The sequence below is a fragment of the Callorhinus ursinus genome, unplaced genomic scaffold (assembly GCF_003265705.2).
Source record: "Callorhinus ursinus isolate GAN/ISIS: 27379988/994484 unplaced genomic scaffold, GSC_fseal_2.0 scaffold8, whole genome shotgun sequence".
Lineage (NCBI taxonomy): Eukaryota > Metazoa > Chordata > Mammalia > Carnivora > Otariidae > Callorhinus > Callorhinus ursinus.
The window spans coordinates 71,016,626-71,039,663 of NW_027397070.1; the positions used below are offsets into that span (position 1 = coordinate 71,016,626).

The 23,038-nt window shown below is 53.6% G+C and overlaps 1 protein-coding gene across 4 annotated transcripts in view; it reads right to left on the minus strand.

The window, feature by feature from the left end:
• Positions 1–23,038, minus strand: part of CDC42BPB (CDC42 binding protein kinase beta) — a 99,621-nt gene that overhangs the window by 3,277 nt on the left and 73,306 nt on the right. For 2 of the 4 annotated variants that reach the window (XM_073895913.1, XM_025869316.2), the window contains 17 exons: positions 21,537–21,631; positions 19,789–19,868; positions 16,282–16,371; positions 15,860–15,937; positions 14,234–14,339; positions 13,100–13,236; positions 12,384–12,523; positions 11,113–11,194; positions 9,826–10,042; positions 9,545–9,607; positions 7,789–8,385; positions 5,017–5,114; positions 4,847–4,931; positions 4,633–4,750; positions 4,407–4,524; positions 3,786–3,891; positions 3,631–3,701 (listed from right to left, as the gene is read on the minus strand). In XM_073895913.1, coding sequence (XP_073752014.1) covers positions 3,631–3,701; positions 3,786–3,891; positions 4,407–4,524; positions 4,633–4,750; positions 4,847–4,931; positions 5,017–5,114; positions 7,789–8,385; positions 9,545–9,607; positions 9,826–10,042; positions 11,113–11,194; positions 12,384–12,523; positions 13,100–13,236; positions 14,234–14,339; positions 15,860–15,937; positions 16,282–16,371; positions 19,789–19,868; positions 21,537–21,631 — 2,281 coding nt within the window. Of the gene's footprint in view, positions 1–3,630; positions 3,702–3,785; positions 3,892–4,406; positions 4,525–4,632; positions 4,751–4,846; positions 4,932–5,016; positions 5,115–7,788; positions 8,386–9,544; positions 9,608–9,825; positions 10,043–11,112; positions 11,195–12,383; positions 12,524–13,099; positions 13,237–14,233; positions 14,340–15,859; positions 15,938–16,281; positions 16,372–19,788; positions 19,869–21,536; positions 21,632–23,038 lie in introns of those variants that run through there. The other 2 variants (XM_073895912.1, XR_003207583.2) reach the window with 2 other exon arrangements.

Here is a 23,038-nt window from a genome sequence, read left to right on the forward strand (position 1 = left end):
GGGGGGGGGGCCTCTGCAGTGATGGAAATACTTTCATCTTTAGCTGGGGGTTGCACAACTCCGTGAATTTACTAAACAGCCACTGAACTGTTCACTTTACAATGGCGTGAACTCCACTTACATTCTTTCAAGAGTGTGAACACGCCAGATCAGTGCAGGGCAAACGGGTGCTCTGTGCCTCAGGATGTACGTCCTCTGTGTGGTACTCCAGCCTGGGACTTATAACCTGAACCCCGAGACAAGGGGATGTTGGAAAGACGGAGGACCTGCTCCAGGGGCAAGGAGCCCAAGTGATGTGGTGAGACCGGAGGCTGGGGAAACAGAAGGAAGTGTGCCAGGCAAGTGCGGACCACTGCCGGTGGCACCGTGGTCACATGGGACGAGAACCCTATCCCTGCTCTTGGGGCAAGGGGCCTGGTCTGGCCCACCTACCGATACAGTTCAGGAGAAGTATGTGCGCACACACGTGCTTACACGCACCTATATGCGGGTCCCTGGGGGGGAGCGCTATGGGGACTTTTCACTGTTCTCCAATTCAAAATCTCAGACAAGCCCTGACTGAGGGACATTCTGCAAAAGAACCGTACTTTTCCTAACAAATTCAATGTCACAAAAGATAAAAAAAAAAAAAAGGCTGGACTCAGACTAGAGCCAGGACTACGGAATGCAATGTGTTATCCTTAACCAGATTCTGGGTTTAAGAACAGCCGGGCCCTGGGCATGAACAGTCTCTGGGAGGACCCGAGGCGCGACGTGAGCCCTGTGATCAGGGAGGAGGCGCCTGCACCCTCAGGACACACGCACAGAACAGGATGAGGGGTTGTTGTGATGCTGCACCTTCCCTTCTGCTGGGTGTTCCCCACACACCCAACAGGGAGAAGGAGGTTAGATAAAGCTCACATGGGATGCTCACTCTAGTATTCTTGCAACTTTTCTGGAGGTTTGAAATTTTCAAAATATACAGTTGAGGGAAAAAAAGTAAAATAAGAGAAAAAACCAAGACCTAAAACCAAGACCTCCCTCTGGAGTCGTCAATCTTAGGCAGTTTTAAGGATATTCTATGAAACCTTCCAGAAAAGAAAACTGGTATATTAAGGCTACTAAGATATGCAAACTCCCTCAGTCAGAGCTGAGGCTAGCGCGGCTCTGAGGACAAAGGCGGCCAAGGACAGCACAGGACACAAACTTTACTGATGAGCACTGTCAACACAATGACCCCAGACTGCATCTATTTGAAACAAGAACAGCACATCACGACCATGGAGGATTTCCTCTCAGGAGGCAAGGCTGTCAGCTCTGACACGAACAGGCTAGAGAGAAATCCCATGAAGGCGGTCACCGGGGACACCTTTGATGAAAGCCTCTGACTAGTATGTATCACCCCTTCCTTACTGAAAGAGCTCTTCCTGAGCTTGGAGGAGAAAACCACTTGCTTATCTCGGTGAGACGCTCGCCAGAAAGGACAGGTGGTGTGAGTCTTACCGGAGCCCGGGCGGGGACCCAGAGCCCATGGTGTCGGCAGGCCAAACCTCCGCTCTCAGGAGCGCCGGCCAGTGCGCTGAGCGAGGCCCAACACCAGCCTCTGCAGCCCACCCGCCCCCTCCCCCGGCCCCGAGTCAGAGAGACAGAACTCCCAAGGCCACCAACCAAACACGAGTGCTAATCAGAATTCAGCAAGGTCGCTGGACACTGGACAGTCCAAAGTTGCCAGCTTGTACGGACCCCAGCCGTAACCACCAGATACGTAAAGGAAGATTATAGTACCTTCACAGTAGCAACAAACCCCTTCAAATTCATAAGAAGAACTTACCACAAATGTGCACTACCTGTAGGAGGGAAACCATCAACTGGAGAGACACTCAATGTTCCCACACAGGAAAGATCAAGACGGTGAATATCCTCCAAATTAATCTATGAATTCAATGTAATCCCAACGAAAAGCTCAACACAATTTTTACTTTTTTACTGTGAAGCCAACAAGCTGGTGTTTTGTTTTGTTTTTTTAAAAGATTTCATTTTTTGACAGAGAGAGAGACAGCAAAGAGAGGAAACACAAGCAAGGGGGAGTGGGAGAGGGAGAAGCAGGCTTCCCGCCGAGCAGGGAGCCCGATGCGGGGCTCGATCCCAGGACCCTTGGATCATGACCTGAGCCGAAGGCAGACGCCTAACAACTGAGCCACCCAGGCGCCCCCAACAAGCTGGTTTTAAAATTTATTTGGAGTGGGGTGCGTGCCTGGCTCAGTTGGAAGAGCATGTGACTCTTGATCCCAGGGTCATGGGTTCAAGCTCCACACTGGGTGTAGATATTACTTAATAAATACACTTAAGAGAGGGCACCTGGGTGACTCAGTCGTTAAGCGTCTGCCTTCGGCTCAGGTCGTCAAGTCCACCATCGGGCTCCCTGCTCGGCGGGAAGACTGCTCTCCCCCTCCCACTCCCCCTGCTTGTGTTCCTGCTCTCGCTCTCTGTCTCTTTCAGGTGGATAAATAAAATCTTAAAAAAAAAAATACACTTAAGAGAAATAAAATTTATTTGCAGAAAATAAAAACAGCTAAGAAACTGTCATAAAGGAGGAACAAAGAGATCTGCTTTGCCCAATCTGCTACAGGCGGCACTGACAAAGGAAAAGAATCCATCCGTTTAGACGGACTGTCCAGAAATAGAAACACATGAACAAAGGAGTTTAACATATAAAAAAGACATTTCGAGTTGGAGGGAAATAAATGGCACGGGGCCAGGTTGTCATCCACTTTCGAAATAAGTCAGCTCAGGTCCTTGCCTACAAACAGGCACTCGGTCAGGACACTCTCTCTCACAGACAAACGTCATGAGGGCATGACACACAGAAAGGACACCTCGCCACACTCCTGAAGAGACCACAAGAGAACGTCTGTTTACCTTAGCTGAAAAAGACAGACTGGACCGCGTGAGAATTAGTATCGGCAACAGACTGTGTTCACAGTGAGACAAGAGCTTCTAGGAATCAGTGAGGGGGTGAAGGTGTGCAACCGGGCCCTGGAGGAAGAAACCCTCGGCCCACGTTTGGAATGACCGTGGACCTTGGAGAGTCAGCAACATGTGCAGTAAGACCTGTGTCTGCCTTACCCGTTCCACCCCGGGCGGGGTTCCCGGGGAGCCACAGAGCAGGGGGTTGGGCTCCCGCACTGTCCCCACGCCTCTCTCAGATGCGCGCCTCAGCGTGCACAAGAATGCTGCCCACCACAGCGGGGTCCGGAATGCCCGAAGAACACCCGAGCCACGCTGGCCCCGCCCCGCACACCCCGATCCTGAACGGCCATCGGAGGAACGGGGAAGAGAGACCGTCGCAGAAGGCTCTCCAAAATGCACCAGGCCACCTGTGCGTTAAAACGAACGCACCTACCAGCACGTTACATCTGAATATGGAGAAGTACACAGAGGAGCCTAGAAGCACTCAGGTCCGCCCATCACCAGGCTGCTCTCCTTCTGCAGTGGCGACCAAGCTGCACCCCGGCCCCCTCTTTCCCGGGCCTGCTGGGCCCCACACGGCGGTTCCAGGTGGGATGAAGCCGCTGTTACCACTCTGATTCTCCTCCAACGTGAGGAGCTGCAGACGCTCAGGTCGTGTCCCCGGAATGAGGCAAGTCTTACCTCTTTGTCAAAGTCCTGGTCGGGGTCGGACATACTCCTAAGAGGCACAGCCACTCCGGGCTCCGAGCCACCTACGGGACAAGGACACTGTCATCTTAGGGAAAAGAGGCCAGAGCCCCAGCGGGCCAGGCCCCCACCCTCGGACACCCTGGTACCTGACGAGGGCCACGAGATGTAGGGCTTATTCCTGGGCGGAGGCTGCCGGGACAGGCTGGGGGGAGCAGGGCCAGGCCTCTCCTCCTGGGAAGGGGGCACAGCGCTCTGGGTGGAGAGAAGGGTAGTGAGCAGGCTCTGGGGCGCCCAGGCGGGGAGCGCAGGCAGACCCCGGCCCAGCAGGTCAGCCACCTGCAAAGCGGGCACCATGGAACACAGCCGGGGTCCTGGGACCTCGCTCCCTAGACAGTGGTGCCAGGCCGATTTTGAGCTAAGAATCGGCAATAACGATTTTAGTCAAATCCTAGCTCATGTTTTTAAGTGAAAAATTATGCTACCTGCTTGTATGAAGATATTCCTAAGAAATCCTTTTTGACAGCTAGTTTCCTCACAAAACACTAACCTCCTGAAATGGTGACAGACGCCCAGCCAGTGTAAATGCCCTGGTGTTTAGAGACACACAAATGAACACACAGCCCCTGGGAGCGGCCGCCGTGAAGGAGAGACGGCTCCGGTCTGCGCCGCACCTGGGCAAGTGGGTAGCCCCGGCCCGCCCCCGGCCCCGCCCCCGGCCCCGCCCCACGGCAGGTCGGTGCCCCAGGGCCCCGCCCCCGCGAGCTCACCAGAGGCAAGTCCATGAGCACCTGCATTCCATCACCTGGGCCCATGTGGGCCACGTGGTTGAAGTTGGTTGGGTTGGATATCATCTTGGATCTCAATTCTGGGTCTCTAAGCATCTCTCTGAGGGAAAGAAAAGTATTTTCGAGATTCACAAATATGTGAAAACCCTCTAGGCTCGACCCCCCTTCCCCGCAGCGAGGCCGGGCTGGCCAGGGTTGGCGTGCTCACCGCCGCTGCTGCAACCTCTCCTCCTCCGGGACCTTGAAGACAAAGCGCCTCTTGCTCCTGGTCCGAAGCATCTGCTTCTTGCTGTTATCACAGGTGTCAGGCACGTTGAGGACCGTTCCTGCGGGAATGTGGAGCGACCCCTGTGGGCCCACGTGGCCCTCGAGCTGGCCCCGCCTCGCCCCTTCCCTGCACTTCCACCCGCCGCCCGGCTCACCCGCGAACTTGCTCTTGAAGTAGATGAGGCGGGGCGGCTCGCAGCTGAGGAGGTTGAGGGTGCCGTCCGAGCTGAGTGGTCTTATCTGTGCGGGAGAACAGACAGGGGGGCTAGCTGGGGGCGGGGGGCGGGGCGGGAGGGGGCTGCCCCGCACCAGCCCGGGCCCTTACCCTCCGCAGGCCGATGGTCTGCACCCACTCCATGGTGCGCACGTCAAACACGTCCGCGCCGTACTCGCTGTACACCGTGACGTGGGAGGGGCTGCAACCTGGCGCAGACGGAGCAAGCAAGGTGAGCGACCCCCGTGCCCGGCCCCACACCGGGCGCCTTCCACCCTGGACGGCGGTGGCAAGGCCCCGACACCCGGGAACTTTAGAAAGTGCCAACGGGGGACACGCTGCCCTCAGCTTAGGGGTTACAACGGGTTCAAAGGGTAGACACTTTCACATTCCCGCTCCAGAAAGAACCTTCGCTTCAGAGTTCACGCCGACACCGCACGTTTAAAATGCTTTACCATCCCCGTAGCTGAACATTTTAAATACCACAGTACAGATGTTCAAGAGGGCTTAAGAAGTTAACTTTTTCATTTAGCCTCCTTACACAATTACTGCAAAAACAACTGCTTCAGGCTCAAGGCATGTGAAATTGAGGCAGGGGCCGAGCATTGTTTTGAGGCAAATTCCTTTAAGAGATGCCAAAAAGTCACGTTTCTGAGTAAATACTTAAATCTCCAAACAAAACTGCTGCTTAGCTCTGGGGCTACAATCCTGCCCGTCTCTGCCCCCAGCTAACCCATCGGCTTTCTCTGAGACTGGTCCTTCTGGATGTTTGCAGGCAACCCTCTGGTGGGCTGAACACCTGGGACCAGCTTCCTGGGGGGAGCCCCGCGGCAGGGGGGCCATTCCCCCCTCACCCCGAGTGATGGCATACTGCCAGGGGGGGACGGGAACACTCCAATGACCGCCGGCCCATCTGGCATGTGAGGTTTAAGGGCACGGTCCCCCATTTAGAACTGCAGTAAGACTATCAGAACCGGGGGAAGGAGAGGGCCTGCCAGGGAGGGCAAGGCAGGTGCGCGGCACACCGCGGTGTCCCCAGCGACACCCCGCAGAAGCGCAGAGCCACGCAGCACAGCTCAGCCTCCGCTCCGGCCCTCCTGCCTTCCAGGCCTGACTTAAACTCCCTCGTGTCACTAACTGAAGATGGACCTTTGAAAGGCTTCTCTTGATGTGTTGCTGTCAGTTCCCAGTGGGCTGTGTGGTCAGCCCTTCTCTTTTGAATACAAACAGGGAAACGAAACAGGCTTTAGGAAGTAGCCGAGAGGCTGGAACTGGCCAGAGCCTGTCACAGAAGTGACAAGCAGAAAAACTTTCTGAAGTAACTTTCAGAGGACCGTTCTCCACACGGAGGCCCCTGGGACAGCTCCTCTTACTTGGGAACATGTGGGGCTTCCTTTGCAAGGAGCCAAGGAGTGATCTGTGTGGCTTGCCGATAAAGTGATAAACTGAGGCATCCAGTCTAAAAAAAACTGTAAATTAAAACATCAACACCAGTGGCGAGAAAACGGGCTGGGGAGCCTGAGAGACCAGCATTTGAGCCGGGCTCCGCCGCGTGCCCCATGTGACGCCCTCTGCCCTCCTTGGCCAGGTGGGACTGACTGCGCCTCCCTACGGGAGACAGGTGAGAACGCACGCACTCGAGTGCTCAGCACAGGCGTGGAATGAGGAGGCAACAGTTTTAGTTCTCCAGCCTGAACATTAGTGACTTATTTTTCGCCAGCTCTAAAACGGATCTGGTGTCTGCACTGTGCACAAAGGGGGAGCGAGAACTGGACAGGGCCAACACAGGAGCTTTAGGTGTGTGTGCCAGCCACACAGCCAGGATGCCAAAAACATCACGCTCAGTGCCGTTTCCACAATAAACTTTTCAAAAACTTAGGGTTCAGGAGGAAAAGACCCTGACAGGCAGGGATGCCACGTGGCTCTGCGGCGACTCCTGTCCAGGCTGCCTATGAGAACGACGGGGAGCGGCAGGGAAGGGACCCGGCCTGCCACCACCTGCCTGTCTGCTGCCCTGGCTGAGGGCTGACAGAGTCAAGGAACATGCAGAGGCCCGGAGAGCTGAAGGCCGGTGGATCCTCTCAAGGGCCCAGCGTCCTCGTTCCGACGCCCTCGGGTACTCTACCAGCTTGGCGTGGCCAGCAACAAGGCACACAAAAGGTCATCCTTTTAGGTAATTAAGGAAAAATATGACCCCCACCTCCCACCCCGTCCCCTATCCCCCATCCGCTCAACATCAGCGTGTACCCTGTGGCCCATCTCTTCAACACCTGCTCTTTGACCTGCTGCTTCACCGACTCGGGATACACTGAGCAGGTGATCTGAGGCGTAGAGTCTGCTAAGAGGGACCAGACAGAGTGGGAAGTGCCCCCCTGGAGCCAACTTGGGGCCTTGGCTCACCAGGCTCAGGCCTTAGAGACTCCTGTCTGGGGACCCCGTTCCACAGAATGCCACTGAAACTAGGCAAAGGGACGCAGCTCCCAGCATTTCCAGGGATACGTCTGTCCCAGCAAGAACTTTACCCCCGCACACTGGAGCTGAATTTTTTTCTGGCTACCAAACCCCTTTAAGAGCTTGTTTTTATTACAGTGTGAGTTTATAAATCAGGGGCCCCTGCAAAGCCCGGGTGCTCCAGGAGAGAAAGGCGCCGCAGGCAGGAGGCTGGCGCTAGAGGGGACTCCCCTTCCCCCCTGCCCCGACTGGTCCGAGATGCGCTGTCGGGACTGCACCTTCTCTTGAAGAAATGCACGGGGCCCACTTCTCCGGCGCCTAACTGCTTGGCTAAGGGAACTGAGAGACAAACCAAAGCAAACTAGAACGCATGCTGACTGTCGAGGTGAAGAGCAGCAACAGGGATATGGCAACAGAAAAACATATACATACTACAGGCAACAGGCGCCGCAGGCCACATGAGCTCCTGCATGCGTGACCTCCGACCTTGTGGGTCCACGTACAGTCCCATGTGGCTGAAGCAAAGCAGGTACTCCTCGCTTTTGAGCTCCACAGCACAAAGGGCATCAAAAGACTGCTGTGAGAGGAACGTAAGCGAGGGGTCATTGGGATTTACCAGGGTTAGAGCCTGCCCGTCCCCCTGGGGGCTCAGCAGAGAGAACCCCGAAGGGTAGCCAACACAGAGCTTGTCCTTGAGCGCGGCCATCCACTGCACAGTGCCGGGGGCCACAATTTCATTGACCTTCCTGTGGAAAGGCCTAGTTCTCTGGACCTCATAGCAAAGGACCAGCCGTTTCACAGCCGCAAACAGGAAGGTGGAGGAGCTCTTGTTCAGTGTCGCAGTCGCTATGAGCTGGCAGCCTTTTGTTTCTGGAAGCTTGATGTCGACGTTGCTTTCTGCCCCATCGAAGGCAGACCATGGACAGAGATGGACATGGTGGTTCCGGCCGCAGAGGAGGACAGCCACTTTGTCTTTGGGAGCAAGCTCGATCTGGTAGACTTTCTTGTAGTCAGCAACTCGGACGATCACTGCGGGAACAGAAAAGCAGCGTCTCATGGCAGCTCCCGGGCACTTGCCCAAGGGCGCCAGGAACCTCCCCGTCAGCTCCCTTCCCTGCCAGCCAGCTCTAGAACATGCTCTAGAACGTGCCTCCACCCCTGCAAATGTCACTGTCCTGCAGATGCCAGGGCAGCGCCCTCCTTCAGAAGCCCCCAGGGGCCGTCGTTCTCACACTCCTCTCTCTGCCTCCATGGTACCAGCGACCCGCCCCCCGCCCCCCGCAAGCTGGGAGATGCTGAGCGCGCTGCAGCCTCGGGGGGTGGATCTGGACCTCCTTCCAGTTCGTCCCTGAAGACAAGAACCCTCGGGTGGCAGGTGGGGAACAAAGGCCCGTCTCCCAACCTCACCGGACCCTCAGATAAACTCTCTGAAAGCACCCACCCCCGAATTAACCCAATCTCCCCAATACCCTAATTGGTTAGGACCTGCACTAAGGGCTCTCTGAGCAGAGCCCTTGGTCTGGAACCTGAGGGACCAACAGCCCTGGGTGTGGGCCAGCAGCGGTCGCCCCTGGTGATACGCTTCACACCGGGCTCAGCAGGAAGGGAATGCTGCCCACCATGGAGCAGCTCCTTATTTCTGGGGGACATGGCCAGAGCCTGGCCCAGGGCCCAGGCCAGTTTTAGTCTCCTTGGAATTCTCTCCTGAGACACAGGGTGGTGAAGAGGGGAGACATGGGATACTTTGCATTTCCTTGCCAGGAAGAAGGGAATGTCAAACTTTGAAGCAGAGAAAGGAAATTTTCAGTAAGGCCTCAGCACGCCCAGGAATTCAGTAAACGATCCTCCTTCTTGCCCCCAACTCCCTCCTCAGTCCTCTCCTTGACGAGCCCAGTGAGCACAGTAAGCCACTCACCCCCCCCCCAACGCTGCCGGTTGGTCTGTGTGCTCTGCTGCGCCCGGGGGTAGGTCCCTGCCCGACTCTGAGGCACCAGTGGACACTCCACCCGCATCTGCTGAACACCTGTCTTATCTGTTGCAAACGGGGTTTCTCAGCTGTTTGCCCTTCCCTGTGTTTACGTAATTTGCACATCACTGAATGCATCTCAGCTCGCGAGGGTTCCTGCCACTGCTCCCACACCCGGCTGTGCAAACCCGGGAGGACGGGCAGCAGCCCCTGTGCACGCACCATCGCGGGTCACCTCTATGATGTAGAGCCCTTCTTCCAGGCCGACCACGATCCTGTCCCCATCTGTCAAGGCAGGAGGGGTAAGAACAACACACGAACGTCAGTACTACGGACGCACACCATTCGCTTCGCGAAGCAGAAGCAGGGACTCAGTTCCAATGGACAACACGGCTGTGGCCGCCACCCACTGGAAGGCAGATCGGGCAGCACAGCACCCGCTGACACGCTCTGCTGCTCCCTGTTGCTCAAGAGCGCGGCCCCACGCGGCCCCTGGCACGCACCCACAACGGCAGCGCTCAGGACGGCCTTGATGAGAGGCAGCGTGCTGTCGTAGGCCTCCTGCGGGACATGCACCACCTGGTTCCTCAAGCGGTTCTTGTGGAGGATCGACTGCAGTCCTTCTAGAATCCCAACCCACTTCCTCTTTTCGTTCTCATTTTCTGTCAGAATGAGCAGTGAGCTGGTCTTAGAAGGTGTCCCTAAGAGAGAGGCTGTCACCTTCGTGACAAAGAAAAGAGCCATAAGACAACCAAAGTACAGCGCACAGACGCCCACAGCCTGGCCTGGACACCACCTCGCGCTGGAGGGCATGCTGCCCAGCACTCTGGCTCAGGGCGACTGCTGAGTCCCGATTCTGGGGTGCCCACAGACGCTGTGAGGGGCTCTGCTGCTGTAAACGGGCGGGGGCACTGTTAAAAACAGGCGCCCTGCATCCCTTCTTTGTCAGATTTTGCTCTTGCCAACACTGTGATGGAGTTACCCGATTTTAAAACAATTTCTTGAATGACCTTACTATAATTAACAACAGAACACGAAAAACAGAATCTCCCACACAAACGCTCTGCCTACACATGCTTCCCTGTGAGCGTTCCCTGAGCACACAGCAGGAGCCTGGACGGCGTTGGCTGGTACAGAACGGTCAGCTTTTAAGCACCCAAGGACGGCGATTTCCTGTATCATACGTATGAGCTTCTGAACAGGTAGGTGAGTTCAGGAAAGAGGATTCTTGGACTTCACTTTGTGGTCCGTGAAAATGCTACTGTGTTTATAAAAATTCCCAATGGAGGGGCTGGGGGTGATTCTTTCCCTAATCCACAACTGCTCAGAGGCTTCCTAATGCCACACCATCTAACAGGACCTCAGTGGGGGGACTCTCCATCTCGGCCAACAAAAATGCTGCTGGGAAACGTCTACTGATTCCTTCTGTTTTGCTCCAGTTGAGGACGAGTAAGTCCCAGGGAGGGGAACCGCGGGGGCACATTCCATCCATAAAAGACCATGGGGCAGCTCCCAGCATCAGGCACGCTGTGACTGCACACACAGACCGGGTGGGGTGCAAGACAGAAGGCAGTACTGGTGACGTGGGGAAGGCAGGGCCCTGGGGAGGAGGGACCCCAATACGAGGGACGGCATCTAGAGCAAGACAGGAGGTGGAGGGACAGGAGTTCTGGGTCTGCTGGCCCCTTGCTATGGCACAGTAAAATACTCCAAAGAATTGTTCCATTTTAACCACAAGCTTTCCTTTTTAGGATTAACGAAACATCTCCGAGGAACAGAGAAAAGCATACCCTGAATATACACGGAATATCTCGGCGGGAAGCATGTATGACGTCTGAGGCCAGGACCGAGCTCACCGAAAACTCCTCATCTCTGGTAAGAAACAGAACACTCGGAACATCAGAAAGAATGTGCACATGGGCCTGTCCCCCACCCCCCAGTGCTACAAATCTCCTGAGAAAGGATACTTCCATGGCTCTACTTTCTAGAACATACGGTTGGCCCCTTGCCTCCAGCTGTGTAAGAAAGCGCTTATGCTGACAAAGCCCACAGACTCGAGAACCCTGCAGGTGTTTCAGTGATGAGGGACGTGTGAGAATAAAAGCCCTTTCCCTGAGCCACATGGTTCTAGTTTGTGCCAGATGCTTCCAGCCACATACACATCGCTGATTTGACCCATACTTGGCTATGGTCAAGTGGCCGCTTGGTGACGGCTTCTAAAGAATGGGATGCAACCTGCGCAAACAGCCGTGCAAGCCCCACGTCCGACACTCTGAATCCTGGGCTCCACCTGCCCGTGGGCTGTTGGCCACCAGGCCAGGGCCCACCTGCGCCCAGTGACAGACGAGCAGGATCGCCTGGGGATGTGGAAGTGGGAGCCGCTGTGGAGGTGACTCAGCTACACGTCCCTGGAGCTGTCGTCAGGGGCACCACAGCCCGTGGCCCCCCAAGCACCAGTACAGAGACTGAGGTGCTGGGCCCTTGCCCAGGTCAGGGGCAGACGGGACACCAGGCCCTGTGCTGAGTGTGCGCCTTCTAGGAACTGCTTTGATCTTCACAACCAACCTCCGACCTAATGATGTAATCATGCCCATTTTAAAAATGGGGAAACACAGAGCTGGATGCTACCCCCAAGACAAGCCAGGAGGGAGGGGGGATGCTATGCCATCTCCGTCCGTCAGATGCTAGGAAGGCAGGTGATGAGAGATCCATGGGTAACAGAGGGTGTCGTGCGGCAGGACCCTGGGCTCTAGATCTGTCACAGACAGGACATGCAGGTGCCAACACCGTGGGCTGGGCAGTGTGTTTCTGGGAAACCTCCTACCTGTTCTTGGGGCAAATAGTCTCCTTACGTTAAATACCTATGTGTCAAATTGTTGAATGCAAAAATACCACAAAGGGAAATTTCTAGCATGCACGTCAAGCACCTGTTTTTAGAACTGCATGATGACCAAGGATGTGAAGGTATAAATGAGGTTAAAGATAACCCAGCAACAAACTCCCATTTTGGGCTAAAGAGAAGTCAGAACTCACACAACAGGACGGAACACACAGAACAGACCTGAGGTCCAGGACCTGGCTGGCGACAACACCAGGTTGGGTGGACTTGCCTTCGGGCAGGTCATAGAGAAAGAGCTTGCAGTCACAGACCACTGCGTAAGCCCGCTGCCATCCTTTCTTCACCCCAGTGGGCTTTGGGACCTACAGATAACAGTGAGCATGTTCCACTGGGCCAGAAAGGCCAGGCCCCGGGCCTCAGGAGCCTCCTTGCCAAGGGCTTCCATCCAGCGGCTGCGTGGCTGGCCTGCTTCTCCAGGGACAGCGCCCCGCCCCCCCAATAACCCTCCCCGGGGCTGGCGGCCAGAGCCGGGTCTGGGCCCACACAGGATAAAAGGTGATGCAGGGAACAAAGTGGGCAAGTCAGCGAACAGCTGTGTTTGCACCACACATGGCATCCCAGAATGCCTTAGCTCTGAGGCTGTCTGGATACAGCGGTTTTCAGACGGCACCGGCTCTGGAACCATCTCTAAGTGACTAAAAGGTGGGGATGAGGGGCTCCGGAGGACTGAGCATGTTTCTGGGCTCCTCAGACCCCGGGCCTGAATGCCTCACTGCCCAGGAGGGGAGGAATCCCCGGACCAGCACAAAGGTCACTTCACAAAGCAGCCAAGGTCGGCTGTCGAGAAGTGTGGTGTGACTGTGGGTCATCACGACCGAGACAGGGAGAGCGGAGCTGATGCAAAGTGCCCTCCCCCACCCGGCCTCCACATGTCCTACCTTGACGTAGCCCTTGTAGGCTGTTCCTATGCCTCTCTGCACGTCCACGCCCAGAGGCCGCTTGGACTGCTCAGGAGGGATGGGGCACACCTGCGGAGCACTCTCTTTGCAGGATACATGGCAAGCAAACGAGCACACTGGAAAAGTGAAGGAGCATTGCGATCAGAACCTGCTTCCTCCAGAGCAGAAGCCGTGGCAGAGTGTACGCCACAGATGCGGCCACGCAGTAATCCCCACGTCACAGACATGGCCCGGACACCCAGTGGAGTGAATGGTTTCTGGAAGAGTCCCCACAAAGCCCAGGGACTCTGGCACCGAGCAGCCCTCGAGCATGCTTGTGGGGGCCCTGACGTGGGCATGAGGGCTAGCACAGCAGCGTGGCCGCAGGGCCATGCGTGCTGCTCCCCCAGGAAGCCGGGCCTCACGCCCCATAGCTCCGTCCCATCGCCTCCGGAGGAAACCAGCTGCGGGCGTGTGACAGGGCAGTGGCTTCAAGGACAGACGGGACTCCTGGCAGCCGAGCAGAAGGCCTGCCAGGGAACAAGGAAAAGGCTTCTGCTGCCAGGTAGACGCACACAAAGCTGCTCTTGCAGAGCAAGTCCCCCCATGACCAGCTGCTGTCACTTGTCATCGCGTGTGACGTCAGCTGGGGGCCCGTCTGTGAGACGGGCAATCGCACTGCACCGTCGTGTGCCAGATAGGAGTGCGGCACAGGGCAGTGGTGCACCCAGAGGTTACAAGGCCAACAATGACACCAGGAGAGACCAAACACCAGCGCTTAGCCTCAGATAATGTGACGGGGAAGAGTGTAAAGTTCTGTTTACTCTCTGCTCTTCCTGATTTTCCAGAAGGACCGTGGACATTTCATTTCATAGTAAACAAGAGTCCACAGATAACCTGGGCCACCCTGTGGCCCTGTCCTCTCCCGTGGCTGTAAGGATTAGGGACTGTGTCTCCCAAAGCTCGACTGAGCGTTTATAAAACTAAAGAGAGAGAGAATCTGCCCTCGGCTAGCTCACCATTGGCTCTGTATTCCAGCCTCATCTGACTTTAGAGTAACTGCCCCCCACCCGCGCCCCGGGTGCGTCCCAGTCACACACTCTGGCCCCCCCATGGCTCGCGGCCAACACTCACCCTCACAGGCGTAGCCCTGCCGGATCAGCCCTACCATCAGGGACGTGCAGTGGCTGCACTGTGTGGGGCTGGAGAAGGACTTGATGCTGAACTGGTGAGCTTTCGGCTGGAGGAAGAACATCGAGAAGGTGAGACCCTGGCTCTGAGCAGGGACCATCAGTCTGCTTGTGATCAAACTGACAGACTTGGGCATGACGCCGAGAAGCTGAGAATGTACAACTTCACTCTGAGGTGTATATGCTCCTCACCAGTATTAACCAAGGAGTAGTGTTCACCACCCACCGACCAAACTTGAGCCAGAAAAGCCAGCACATGCCTCCTCTGGTGAGCGGTCTGCTTGCAGAAACAGCAAGGGGGGCCAGGCAGGGACGCCGTGCTAGCACAGCCAACACGCGCTCTGGTGCTGGCGGCTCTCGGGGGCTCTTGGGGGCTGGCTGGGGCCACGTTTTGGCGGGGGCTGCCACCCAGGGCTGTGCTTGCATGTGAGACCCAGAGCCACGCAAGAAACGAACAGCAGCCCCGTTCCTAAGAGCAAGGGCCTGGACGGACCTGCTGCCCCTCGCTGGGAGGGCGGGCGCGTCATGACGCGATCCATGATGGAATGAAAGGTGAGGCTGAGCAGAGGAGCAAGCTAGAGACGCGCAGCACGCGAGTGTGTAAAGGTCCGACAGAGCAAAAGAAAGGCTCGTTACTTGGGGACACAAATACTACGGGGCCATGAGTAAGAAGCAAGGGAGTGCGCAACACAAAATCCAGAGGGCAGTTCCCCTGACCCCTGACTCTACAGGAATCGAAGCCCAAAGCCTAAAAAAATCAAGTGTCTAAGTTGGCCTGCTGTCTATAGTTAAGGCCATGCCTCGTTAAAGGAGAACAAAGCATCTAAGTGCATCAAGCCAAATGCTTGCTAAGCCGGAAACTTCGGGCCTCCTCACAACGAGAGTCCTGGGAGCCGGCACGAGGCTCTCCACATACACTTCTGGGAAAGACGAGGTACAGAACCGCACGCTGGGTGCTGTTCCGCTTACTCTGGGGGAAAACACCCTTCCACGAACCCCATGGTTCTCTACCGTTCCAAGTGCAGACGGACAGATGGAAGTCAGCTGCGGGGAGCGTGGTGTGGACACGTGACCAGAGTGGTCACTGCTGGAGAAAGGACTACGATCTGGGAGATGCAGGAGAGGAGACCGAATTCCGAAATTTCCAATTAACATGTGACCGTCTGTCATTCGCTGGTTGAATTAAGGAGACACAGAGTCAGGGGCGCCCGGGTGGCTCAGTCGGTTAAGCGTCCGCCTTCGGCTCAGGTCAAGGTCCCAGGGTCCTGGGATCGAGCCCCACATCGGGCTCCCTGCTCAGCCGGGTGGGGCCTGCTTCTCCCTCTGCCCCTCACCCTGCTTGTGCTCTCTTGCACACTCTCTCAAATAAATAAATTCTTTAAAAAGAGAGAGAGAGAGAGAGAGAGAGAGAGAGACAGGGTCCTGACACATCATGGACCACACACTGCTCACGGCAAGCCATTACTAGGACACCAGTGTCTCATTGTGCATACAAAAATAATAAGTCTTATTATTCAAAGTTCCCTCCTACAACTGAGAAAGCGGCACGGGTGCAAAGCCAGGCCCCTACCTTTGGTCCGGCCAGAGCGAGGGGCTGCGTGGTGGGCAGTGGCACGGTGGGTGGCCTCTGCGCGGCCCGAGCCATGTCCTGGGGACAAGCAGGGACAGGTGAGCATCCTCTGAGCTCGATACTGCTCTTACATATCACACCCTGCTTGGGATTCGTTTCTCTCTAGAACTGATTAATAATGAATAGCATTTTTAATTTCCTACGTTGTTGAGACATCCGTCAGAGCAGCCCTCGCCCAGCTGATACGCTGACAATAACACTGAGACACAAGTCGGGCTCGGCGGCTGGCAGAGGGTCCTGCTACAGGCTGCGAGGTAGCACCGGGCGCCACCTTGGCATGAGCGCACCCTCTGCCCATCAAGGGCACGGGCGGGGAGGGAACCCAAGGGCTCACAGGGGAGCAACAGGGCAACACTGCTTACTTCCTGCTGTTCTGTGCTCGCGGCCACAGAAACCGACGGGGACACCTCTGGCTTCGGAGCCTGGGTCTCTTGCTCCCCAGCTGAGCCGCTCTGTGAAAACAAAGGCGGAGACACAGTGGGAAAGAGAGAACTTCCACAGAAGTCAGACTCTGATTGCACGGTCTGTCCCACTAGGGACCCCGGGTCCCACCCAGGCCTGTACTCCCATCACGTCCCATCAGAGCCGACGTCACTCACAGCTCTGCTGTCTTCCCCCAGGGCCACTGCCCTTGGCATTCTGAGACCAGAGTGGTGACTGCGTGGTCTGACAAGCCACGGTCATCGCCAAAGGCCGGAGGCCACCTGCCTCACCCTCCACCTGCAGCCCTGACCACCCATTCTCCCGCCGTCCCCCATTTAAGGGGCAGGAACTGGAAACCGCCGACCCACTGGTCTTGTTCAGAAGTGACTTTATCTATACCCGGTATAGTTAAGATAAAGGAGTCCAATACCTTTTAACCTCATTTCAGGGGCCAGAAAGAAATTCGGACATCAACAGGGGTCTGGGGCCTATGACCCAGAAGTAAGAATTTCCCTGAAAGTTCTACAACACAGGGAGGCAATGTTTTGTTCTAAGAACTCAAGATTCCCAAATTAATTTCACAATTTGAAACTGAAGCTAAAGCTTTGAATCTAATTTGAAGCTCATTTTAAAGCCACTTTAAAAAGGACCTCATTTTGAGTGTTCCTGAAATTATTTCCTCATAAAAGGCTGCGATATTTGCACAGACATACATAAACTACGTATTTATGCTCAGTTAAGTGTTAGTACCATGATGCAGAGGCAGCTGGTAGTTTCCTACGGGAGAAGTGGACAGCTTCATATCATGTTCCACATTGAAACCCCAAGGAAGCAAACCAGAGAAACACTTTTTAAAAGTTGTAATTAATGAGGTTCCTATACAAGGAGCCGAATTCAGATGGGACGGTGGTGTGTGCATATGAACACACTCAACTGTGTACTGCAGTATATTTGAATCTGTTAACAAATTCACGAGGGAAACGCTACATCGATTAGCTAATCATCAAAGTACAAACTAAGCAAATTTCACCCATAAATAAGGTATATTACACACATTAGAGTTCCATCTCTAGATAAATGAAGAGTAAAAGAATATCAGGTAACTGAATTTCAGCCATGGAACAGCCTGGCTAGTCTCCCTTGGCTGGGGAGTCCAAGAATGGGAATTAAGGATGAGGAGCCGTCCACATCTGAGGGCTGCTCGGGACACAGGGAGGGCGGCGGGGGGCCAGCATGGGCAGTGACTTACTTCTTCCTGAGAGGCTGGCAGAAGATGTGGGGACGAGGCAGAGTCCTTGACTGTGACAGATGGGAAGGATCACTTCCCGCCCAATGAACCCTTGCACAAAAATACACTGATTCCATCACCATGACCAACACTGTAGCATTGAATGTGTTTGTACAGAGAAAGCAGGGGAGAAGCTTCTAAAACATGATCCTTAAGTCTGGAAACACCTCCTGAAAAACCCAGACTCTGACCAAGGATTTTTTCTTTCCATCAGTGAATGTCCTTCCTCTTCAAACCACAGAAGTAAAGAGGGATTAAAACCAAACGGAGACTGCAGGAGCGCCGGCTGCCGGATACAGCGGCCTCTGTCCAGGTCCGAGATGAGACCACCTCCCCAAGGACCACTCCTCTTGGACTAATCCTGCGGAAATGCCCTGGCTCTCTGGGCCACCTCCACCCGGTAAGGACAGCCGCCCTCGGTCCACCAGGATGTGCCTGGCGCTCCCACAATGGGAGACACATGGGCCTTATGAGGCAGCAGGTTTCTGAAGGAACCAGCTTGTGAGGACCAGGTAAAGCTATCTGCTTCTTAAGGAAACCTGAGGACTTTAGGGAAAAGACAAGCATCACTAATTTGATAAGGAACCATTTTGACAAGTAAATAGAAGCAGGTACGGGAGAGTGGTAGGAGCGATACAAACCTGCTCGATTTGGTACTAACTGATCCTAGGCACGGACTGCTGCCGGACACCAGCCCGCAGCCATCCCAAAGGCCCAATGCTTACGAAGGGGTGGGGCGGGGTCTGGTGGACACCACCTCACCCTAATGATGAAGCCTGGCATCACCAACCCTACACACATGGGAAGTACCCAGCATCTCCTGGGCAGAATCCATGCCAAAATGTACAACCCGCTTCTAATCGTGAGGAACTATCAGACAAATCCAGAACACAGGACATTCCGCAGGATGGCTGGTATGGCCGCTACAGAAATACAAATGCTGTAAAAGCTGGGGGTGGAGGAGGAATGGGGGCGCTGCTATGGGCTCTGGCTGGATCCTGACCAGGGGAGGCCAGCCAGCAGTAAAGGACTTTGCTGTGCAACAAGGGAAACGTAAACATGTGCTCTGCTTCGGCTTCAGCGGGAAGCGTCCTCCGCCTGCTAGCAGCACTGCGGTCATGTGAGAACACCCTCGTCTCGGGAAACAGACCCTGGAGTGTTAGGGGACATGTCTGTGCATACAGGTGAGAGATAGCTGTAGGCTTACTGTACTTTCTTTCAAGTTTCCTGCAGGTTTATAATTTTCTAAATAAAAAGTTGGAAATTAACAAAAACAATGACACTTTGTCAGAAATCCCATTAATGAGATCTGCTTTCATTATTTTTACTTTCTGGCTCGTTTCAGGGTTTGCTAATAAGGGTCCACCCCTAGCATTTTGGAAAAAGAGGGAAAGGCTGTCCTGGGTACACTTGCAGGACACACAGGGACGAAGTGGGGCTCACACAGCACCAATGGCCGCTTCCTCTCGCGGCTCCAACCTACTCCCGGAGCAGAGGCTCGCCACACTGAACGCCGACACCAGGTTGGCGACAGGGTACCCGGGGCTGAACTATTCTCATAGACCAACAAGACTGTTCTCTTTCCTCCACCCATCCTTAAGACCAAACTGTACAGCCATACAGGAGTCACTGAAAGGTTAATGAGACTGGCTTATTCATTTGCTGTGGTATGAGAATTTGTATTTTCAAAACTGCCATGGGGCGCCTGGGTGGCTCAGTCGGTTAAGTGTCTGCCTTCAGCTTGGGTCATGATCCCAGGGTCCTGGGGCTGAGCCCTGCATCTGCTCGGCAGGGAGTCTGCTTCTTCCTCTCCCTCTGCCTGCCCCTCCCCCTGCTCATGCGTGCTCTCTGACAAATAAATAAATTAAAAAAAACAAAAACTGCCTGAAATACTCAGCACACCCCCAGAGGCCAGCGTAGATTTCTTCCCCGAAGATGCTGAGCACTTTCTTAATCAACTTCCACTTAGTCTGAGGACGCTTCTCTGGGATCATTTCAAGCACCTTAAATGTGTCTAACCTCATACACTGACCACCATGTGACAGGTCCGCATGAGGAAAAAGCTATTAGATGTTGTGGGTGGCCCCACATGGGGTCAGAGCATGTCATACTAGCCTAATTTACCATCAATTTGTCACTTCTAAAAATAACCACTTACTCTGAACGTCAGATCGTGTGCAAGAGGTGCAGTGTTGAAATACTCAAAAATAGAATCCTGAAAATCTGGAAGTTTGAGGCCTGTAAAAAAGAAACAAAGACCAGTCAAGGCAGGTTTAAAAGACCGTCTTTTGTGTTTAGATGGGAAGACGCAACATCATCACGGTATCAATCCTCCACAAGCTGATAAATCTGATGCAATTCTAGTCATGTTCGTTTGGGAGAGCCACAGAAATCCCTATAAAAGGGGGTTGGAAGAGGAGATCTACCAGATATTAAAACAGGCTCCCCAAAACCTCTTTAATCACAATCAAGCCAACAATGAACGAGGAGGAAAATCCAGAGACAGACTCCGGTGCTCGGGGGAGTCTCATGTGGGAAGGGTCACATGTGAAATCAGTACAGAGAGGAAATTTTTTCAATAACTGGTATCAGACTACTAACTAGCACAGGAAAAAGATAAAACTAGACCCATTCCTCAAAATGTACATCAGAGTCAATTCCAACTGAATCAGTAATCCAAATTTAACAAATGAAACCATACCAGTATTGGAAAATATGAGTGAATTACTTGGAGTACCTGGGGATTTGAGAATATCTCCCTATGACTCGAGAAAAGAGAGAAGACTGATAAATTTATTGCACAAAAATTAAAAACAAAAAAGCACCAAAAAACATTATGCTTGGTAAAAAACGAAACATAAGCAAAGTAAAAAAAAACAAAAGACAAAGTAGGAAAAATATCTGTAACTTCTATCACAAACAGAAGACTCTTATCCTCTATATACAAAGTTTCTAGAAGAAAAAACCTGACGTACAAAAAGCTTCTAGAAGAAACTTAACCTGAATTTAAAAAAAAATGGGCAAAAGATACAAATACATAAAAATTACAGAATAAGAGGGGCGCCTGGGTGGCTCAGTTGGTTAAGCGACTGCCTTCGGCTCAGGTCATGATCCTGGAGTCCCGGGATTGAGTCCCGCACTGGGCTCCCTGCTCAGCAGGGAGTCTGCTGCTCCCTCTGACCCTCCTCCCCCCTCTCATGTGAGCTCTCTCTCTCTTTCAAAAAAATAAATAAATAAATCTTAAAAAAAATTACAGAATAAGAAATGCGAATAGCTCTTAAACATACAAAAAGGAGCTCCATCTTGCTCACAATAAGAGAAGCGTGAGTGAACTCTATTTCGATGCTACTTCTCTCCTATTCGGCATGCAGACCCGCTCTGCGGAATGAGCCTCTGAGGCGGAGTCTGGCAACGGCTAGCACGAGTGGATGCATGCTTACTCTCTAACTGGCAACCCCACTTCCAAAAATACCCCCCCAGAAATAGGAACTGTTATACACATATGGCTTTTCTGTGCAGCCCAGCACCGTCCACAGCCCCTGGCAGACTGTGGTGCAGCACGGCCATGAGCGGACAGAACCTGGGACCACCTCGCACGCCGTGGCCCTACCCACACACAGAATGGAGCCCCAAGCAGGCTGCCTTGTGTAACCAGGGGGATACGGAGGCATGCCTTTACACGCATGTATTTGCTGTGTATTCCAAGATCCAATGGCAAGGATAAACCAAAGCCTGTGCTTACCTTTGGGGAAGGTATCTTTGAATGTGCCCTATTTCAGAATTTTGGCTTTGAAATTGTTTTAAGTCCTTTACGTAACTAAAAAAAATTAAATCTAAAACAAAACCATATCCTTAAAAAAAGTTTATATTTAAATAATAATTCAGAAGCTTGTAATTTTAATTTACCAGTATCTGCTCTAAATTTTTCTTCCATCTTTTTCTTCAAAATTTCCATTTCTTCTAATAATTCTCTATTTTTGGCTTCAGAATCCTTTAGTTTACTAAAATAAAAAACAAAAAACAAATGGCTTTAAGCACACTGAGAATAGGTCATCCACACGTTAACTCAGCAAGTGTCAGAATGTGAGGGCAGGGGCTCGTCTCCAGTGCCTAGAAAAGTGCTGGAACACGGCAGGCTCTCCACTGAACAGAAACACAGATCCACTCCTGGCCTGGGTGAGCCTACTGAGTATGTTATGGAGAGTCCGGATACTTCCGAATTATAAACAGACACGGATTTTAAAAATCATGGTTAATGCAGGTGTATCTCTTGAGGCCGTCATGGAGTTTCCGACACTCCTAGTTTCTCTAGGAGTCCTTCTCTCTCTGTCAAATAAATAAATAAAGGACTCCAGAGGAGTCCTTTGTCCTCCGAGGACACACGACCTCTAAACGTCTTTCGCATAGCTGGCAAGCTAGTGGGCTGCACCTGCGGCCATGACCGCTGCCCGAGCACCAGGGGTCTCGGGGCTCCCACGCAGCAACACAGCAGTCAGGCTGCAGTGGTTAACGTCTGGCCAGGAGGCGCCCGGTACAGTCCAGCAGCTGAGCGGGGGTCTGCACTGAACTAGCGGGGAGCGCTGCCTGGCCCACCGCACCTCTGCCTATCTCATCATCTGTAAAATGGGGTTGTAAGACTGCCAGCCTCCCGGGAACACTGGAAGGGTCACATCATTAACAGCATCGCTTACAAGGAGCGTATTTAAATGGTAGCTATTATTACTCTTTTAAGCCCCAAACCAACAGAACATGTGACTCAGTAATCCTGTCAGTGACATCCTTAGTGACACCCAGGCGCCCACCCCCTTCAGGGAGGAGCCTGCCCCACCTTCCACATCAACAGCACTACTACAAGTAGGGAGGCCTGGTTTTTTTACAAAGCCGCGAGCGGGTCACTACTGTGTCCTGGGCATGTCAGACAGCATAGCATCTCATCACACACTGGTTGAGTTTACTCTTGTGTGTAAATGGTGTTCTTACGACTGTACGAGGTTGGAAAAGAGTTTTCAAATAGGCTTTCCACCTTCAACCTATATTTTAAAGTAAGTTTCAGGTTAAAAGGAAAAATTCGAAACTGATGAACTGAACAGCACTAGGTGAAAAAGAAGCTGAGAGAGGTACCCACCAGACATGTGGCCACGTCCTGTGACCCAGCACGGGGAAGACAAGCATCGCCCTTTACACACACAGACACCGACCCTTCAGAACCGTGGACTCATACCACTCTCATTATTCCTTGGAAACACTAACATAACCCTCCAGTAGGTGAAGGGCATCTGCACATTTGTCCAGTCGATTCTTACTGAGCACCTACTAGGTGCCCAAAATGTCCCACTGCTCAAAGCTCCTTCAGTCAATTGATGTCACAGCGCAGGGGCATGCCCAAGTTCACACAGCCCCCTGCACGG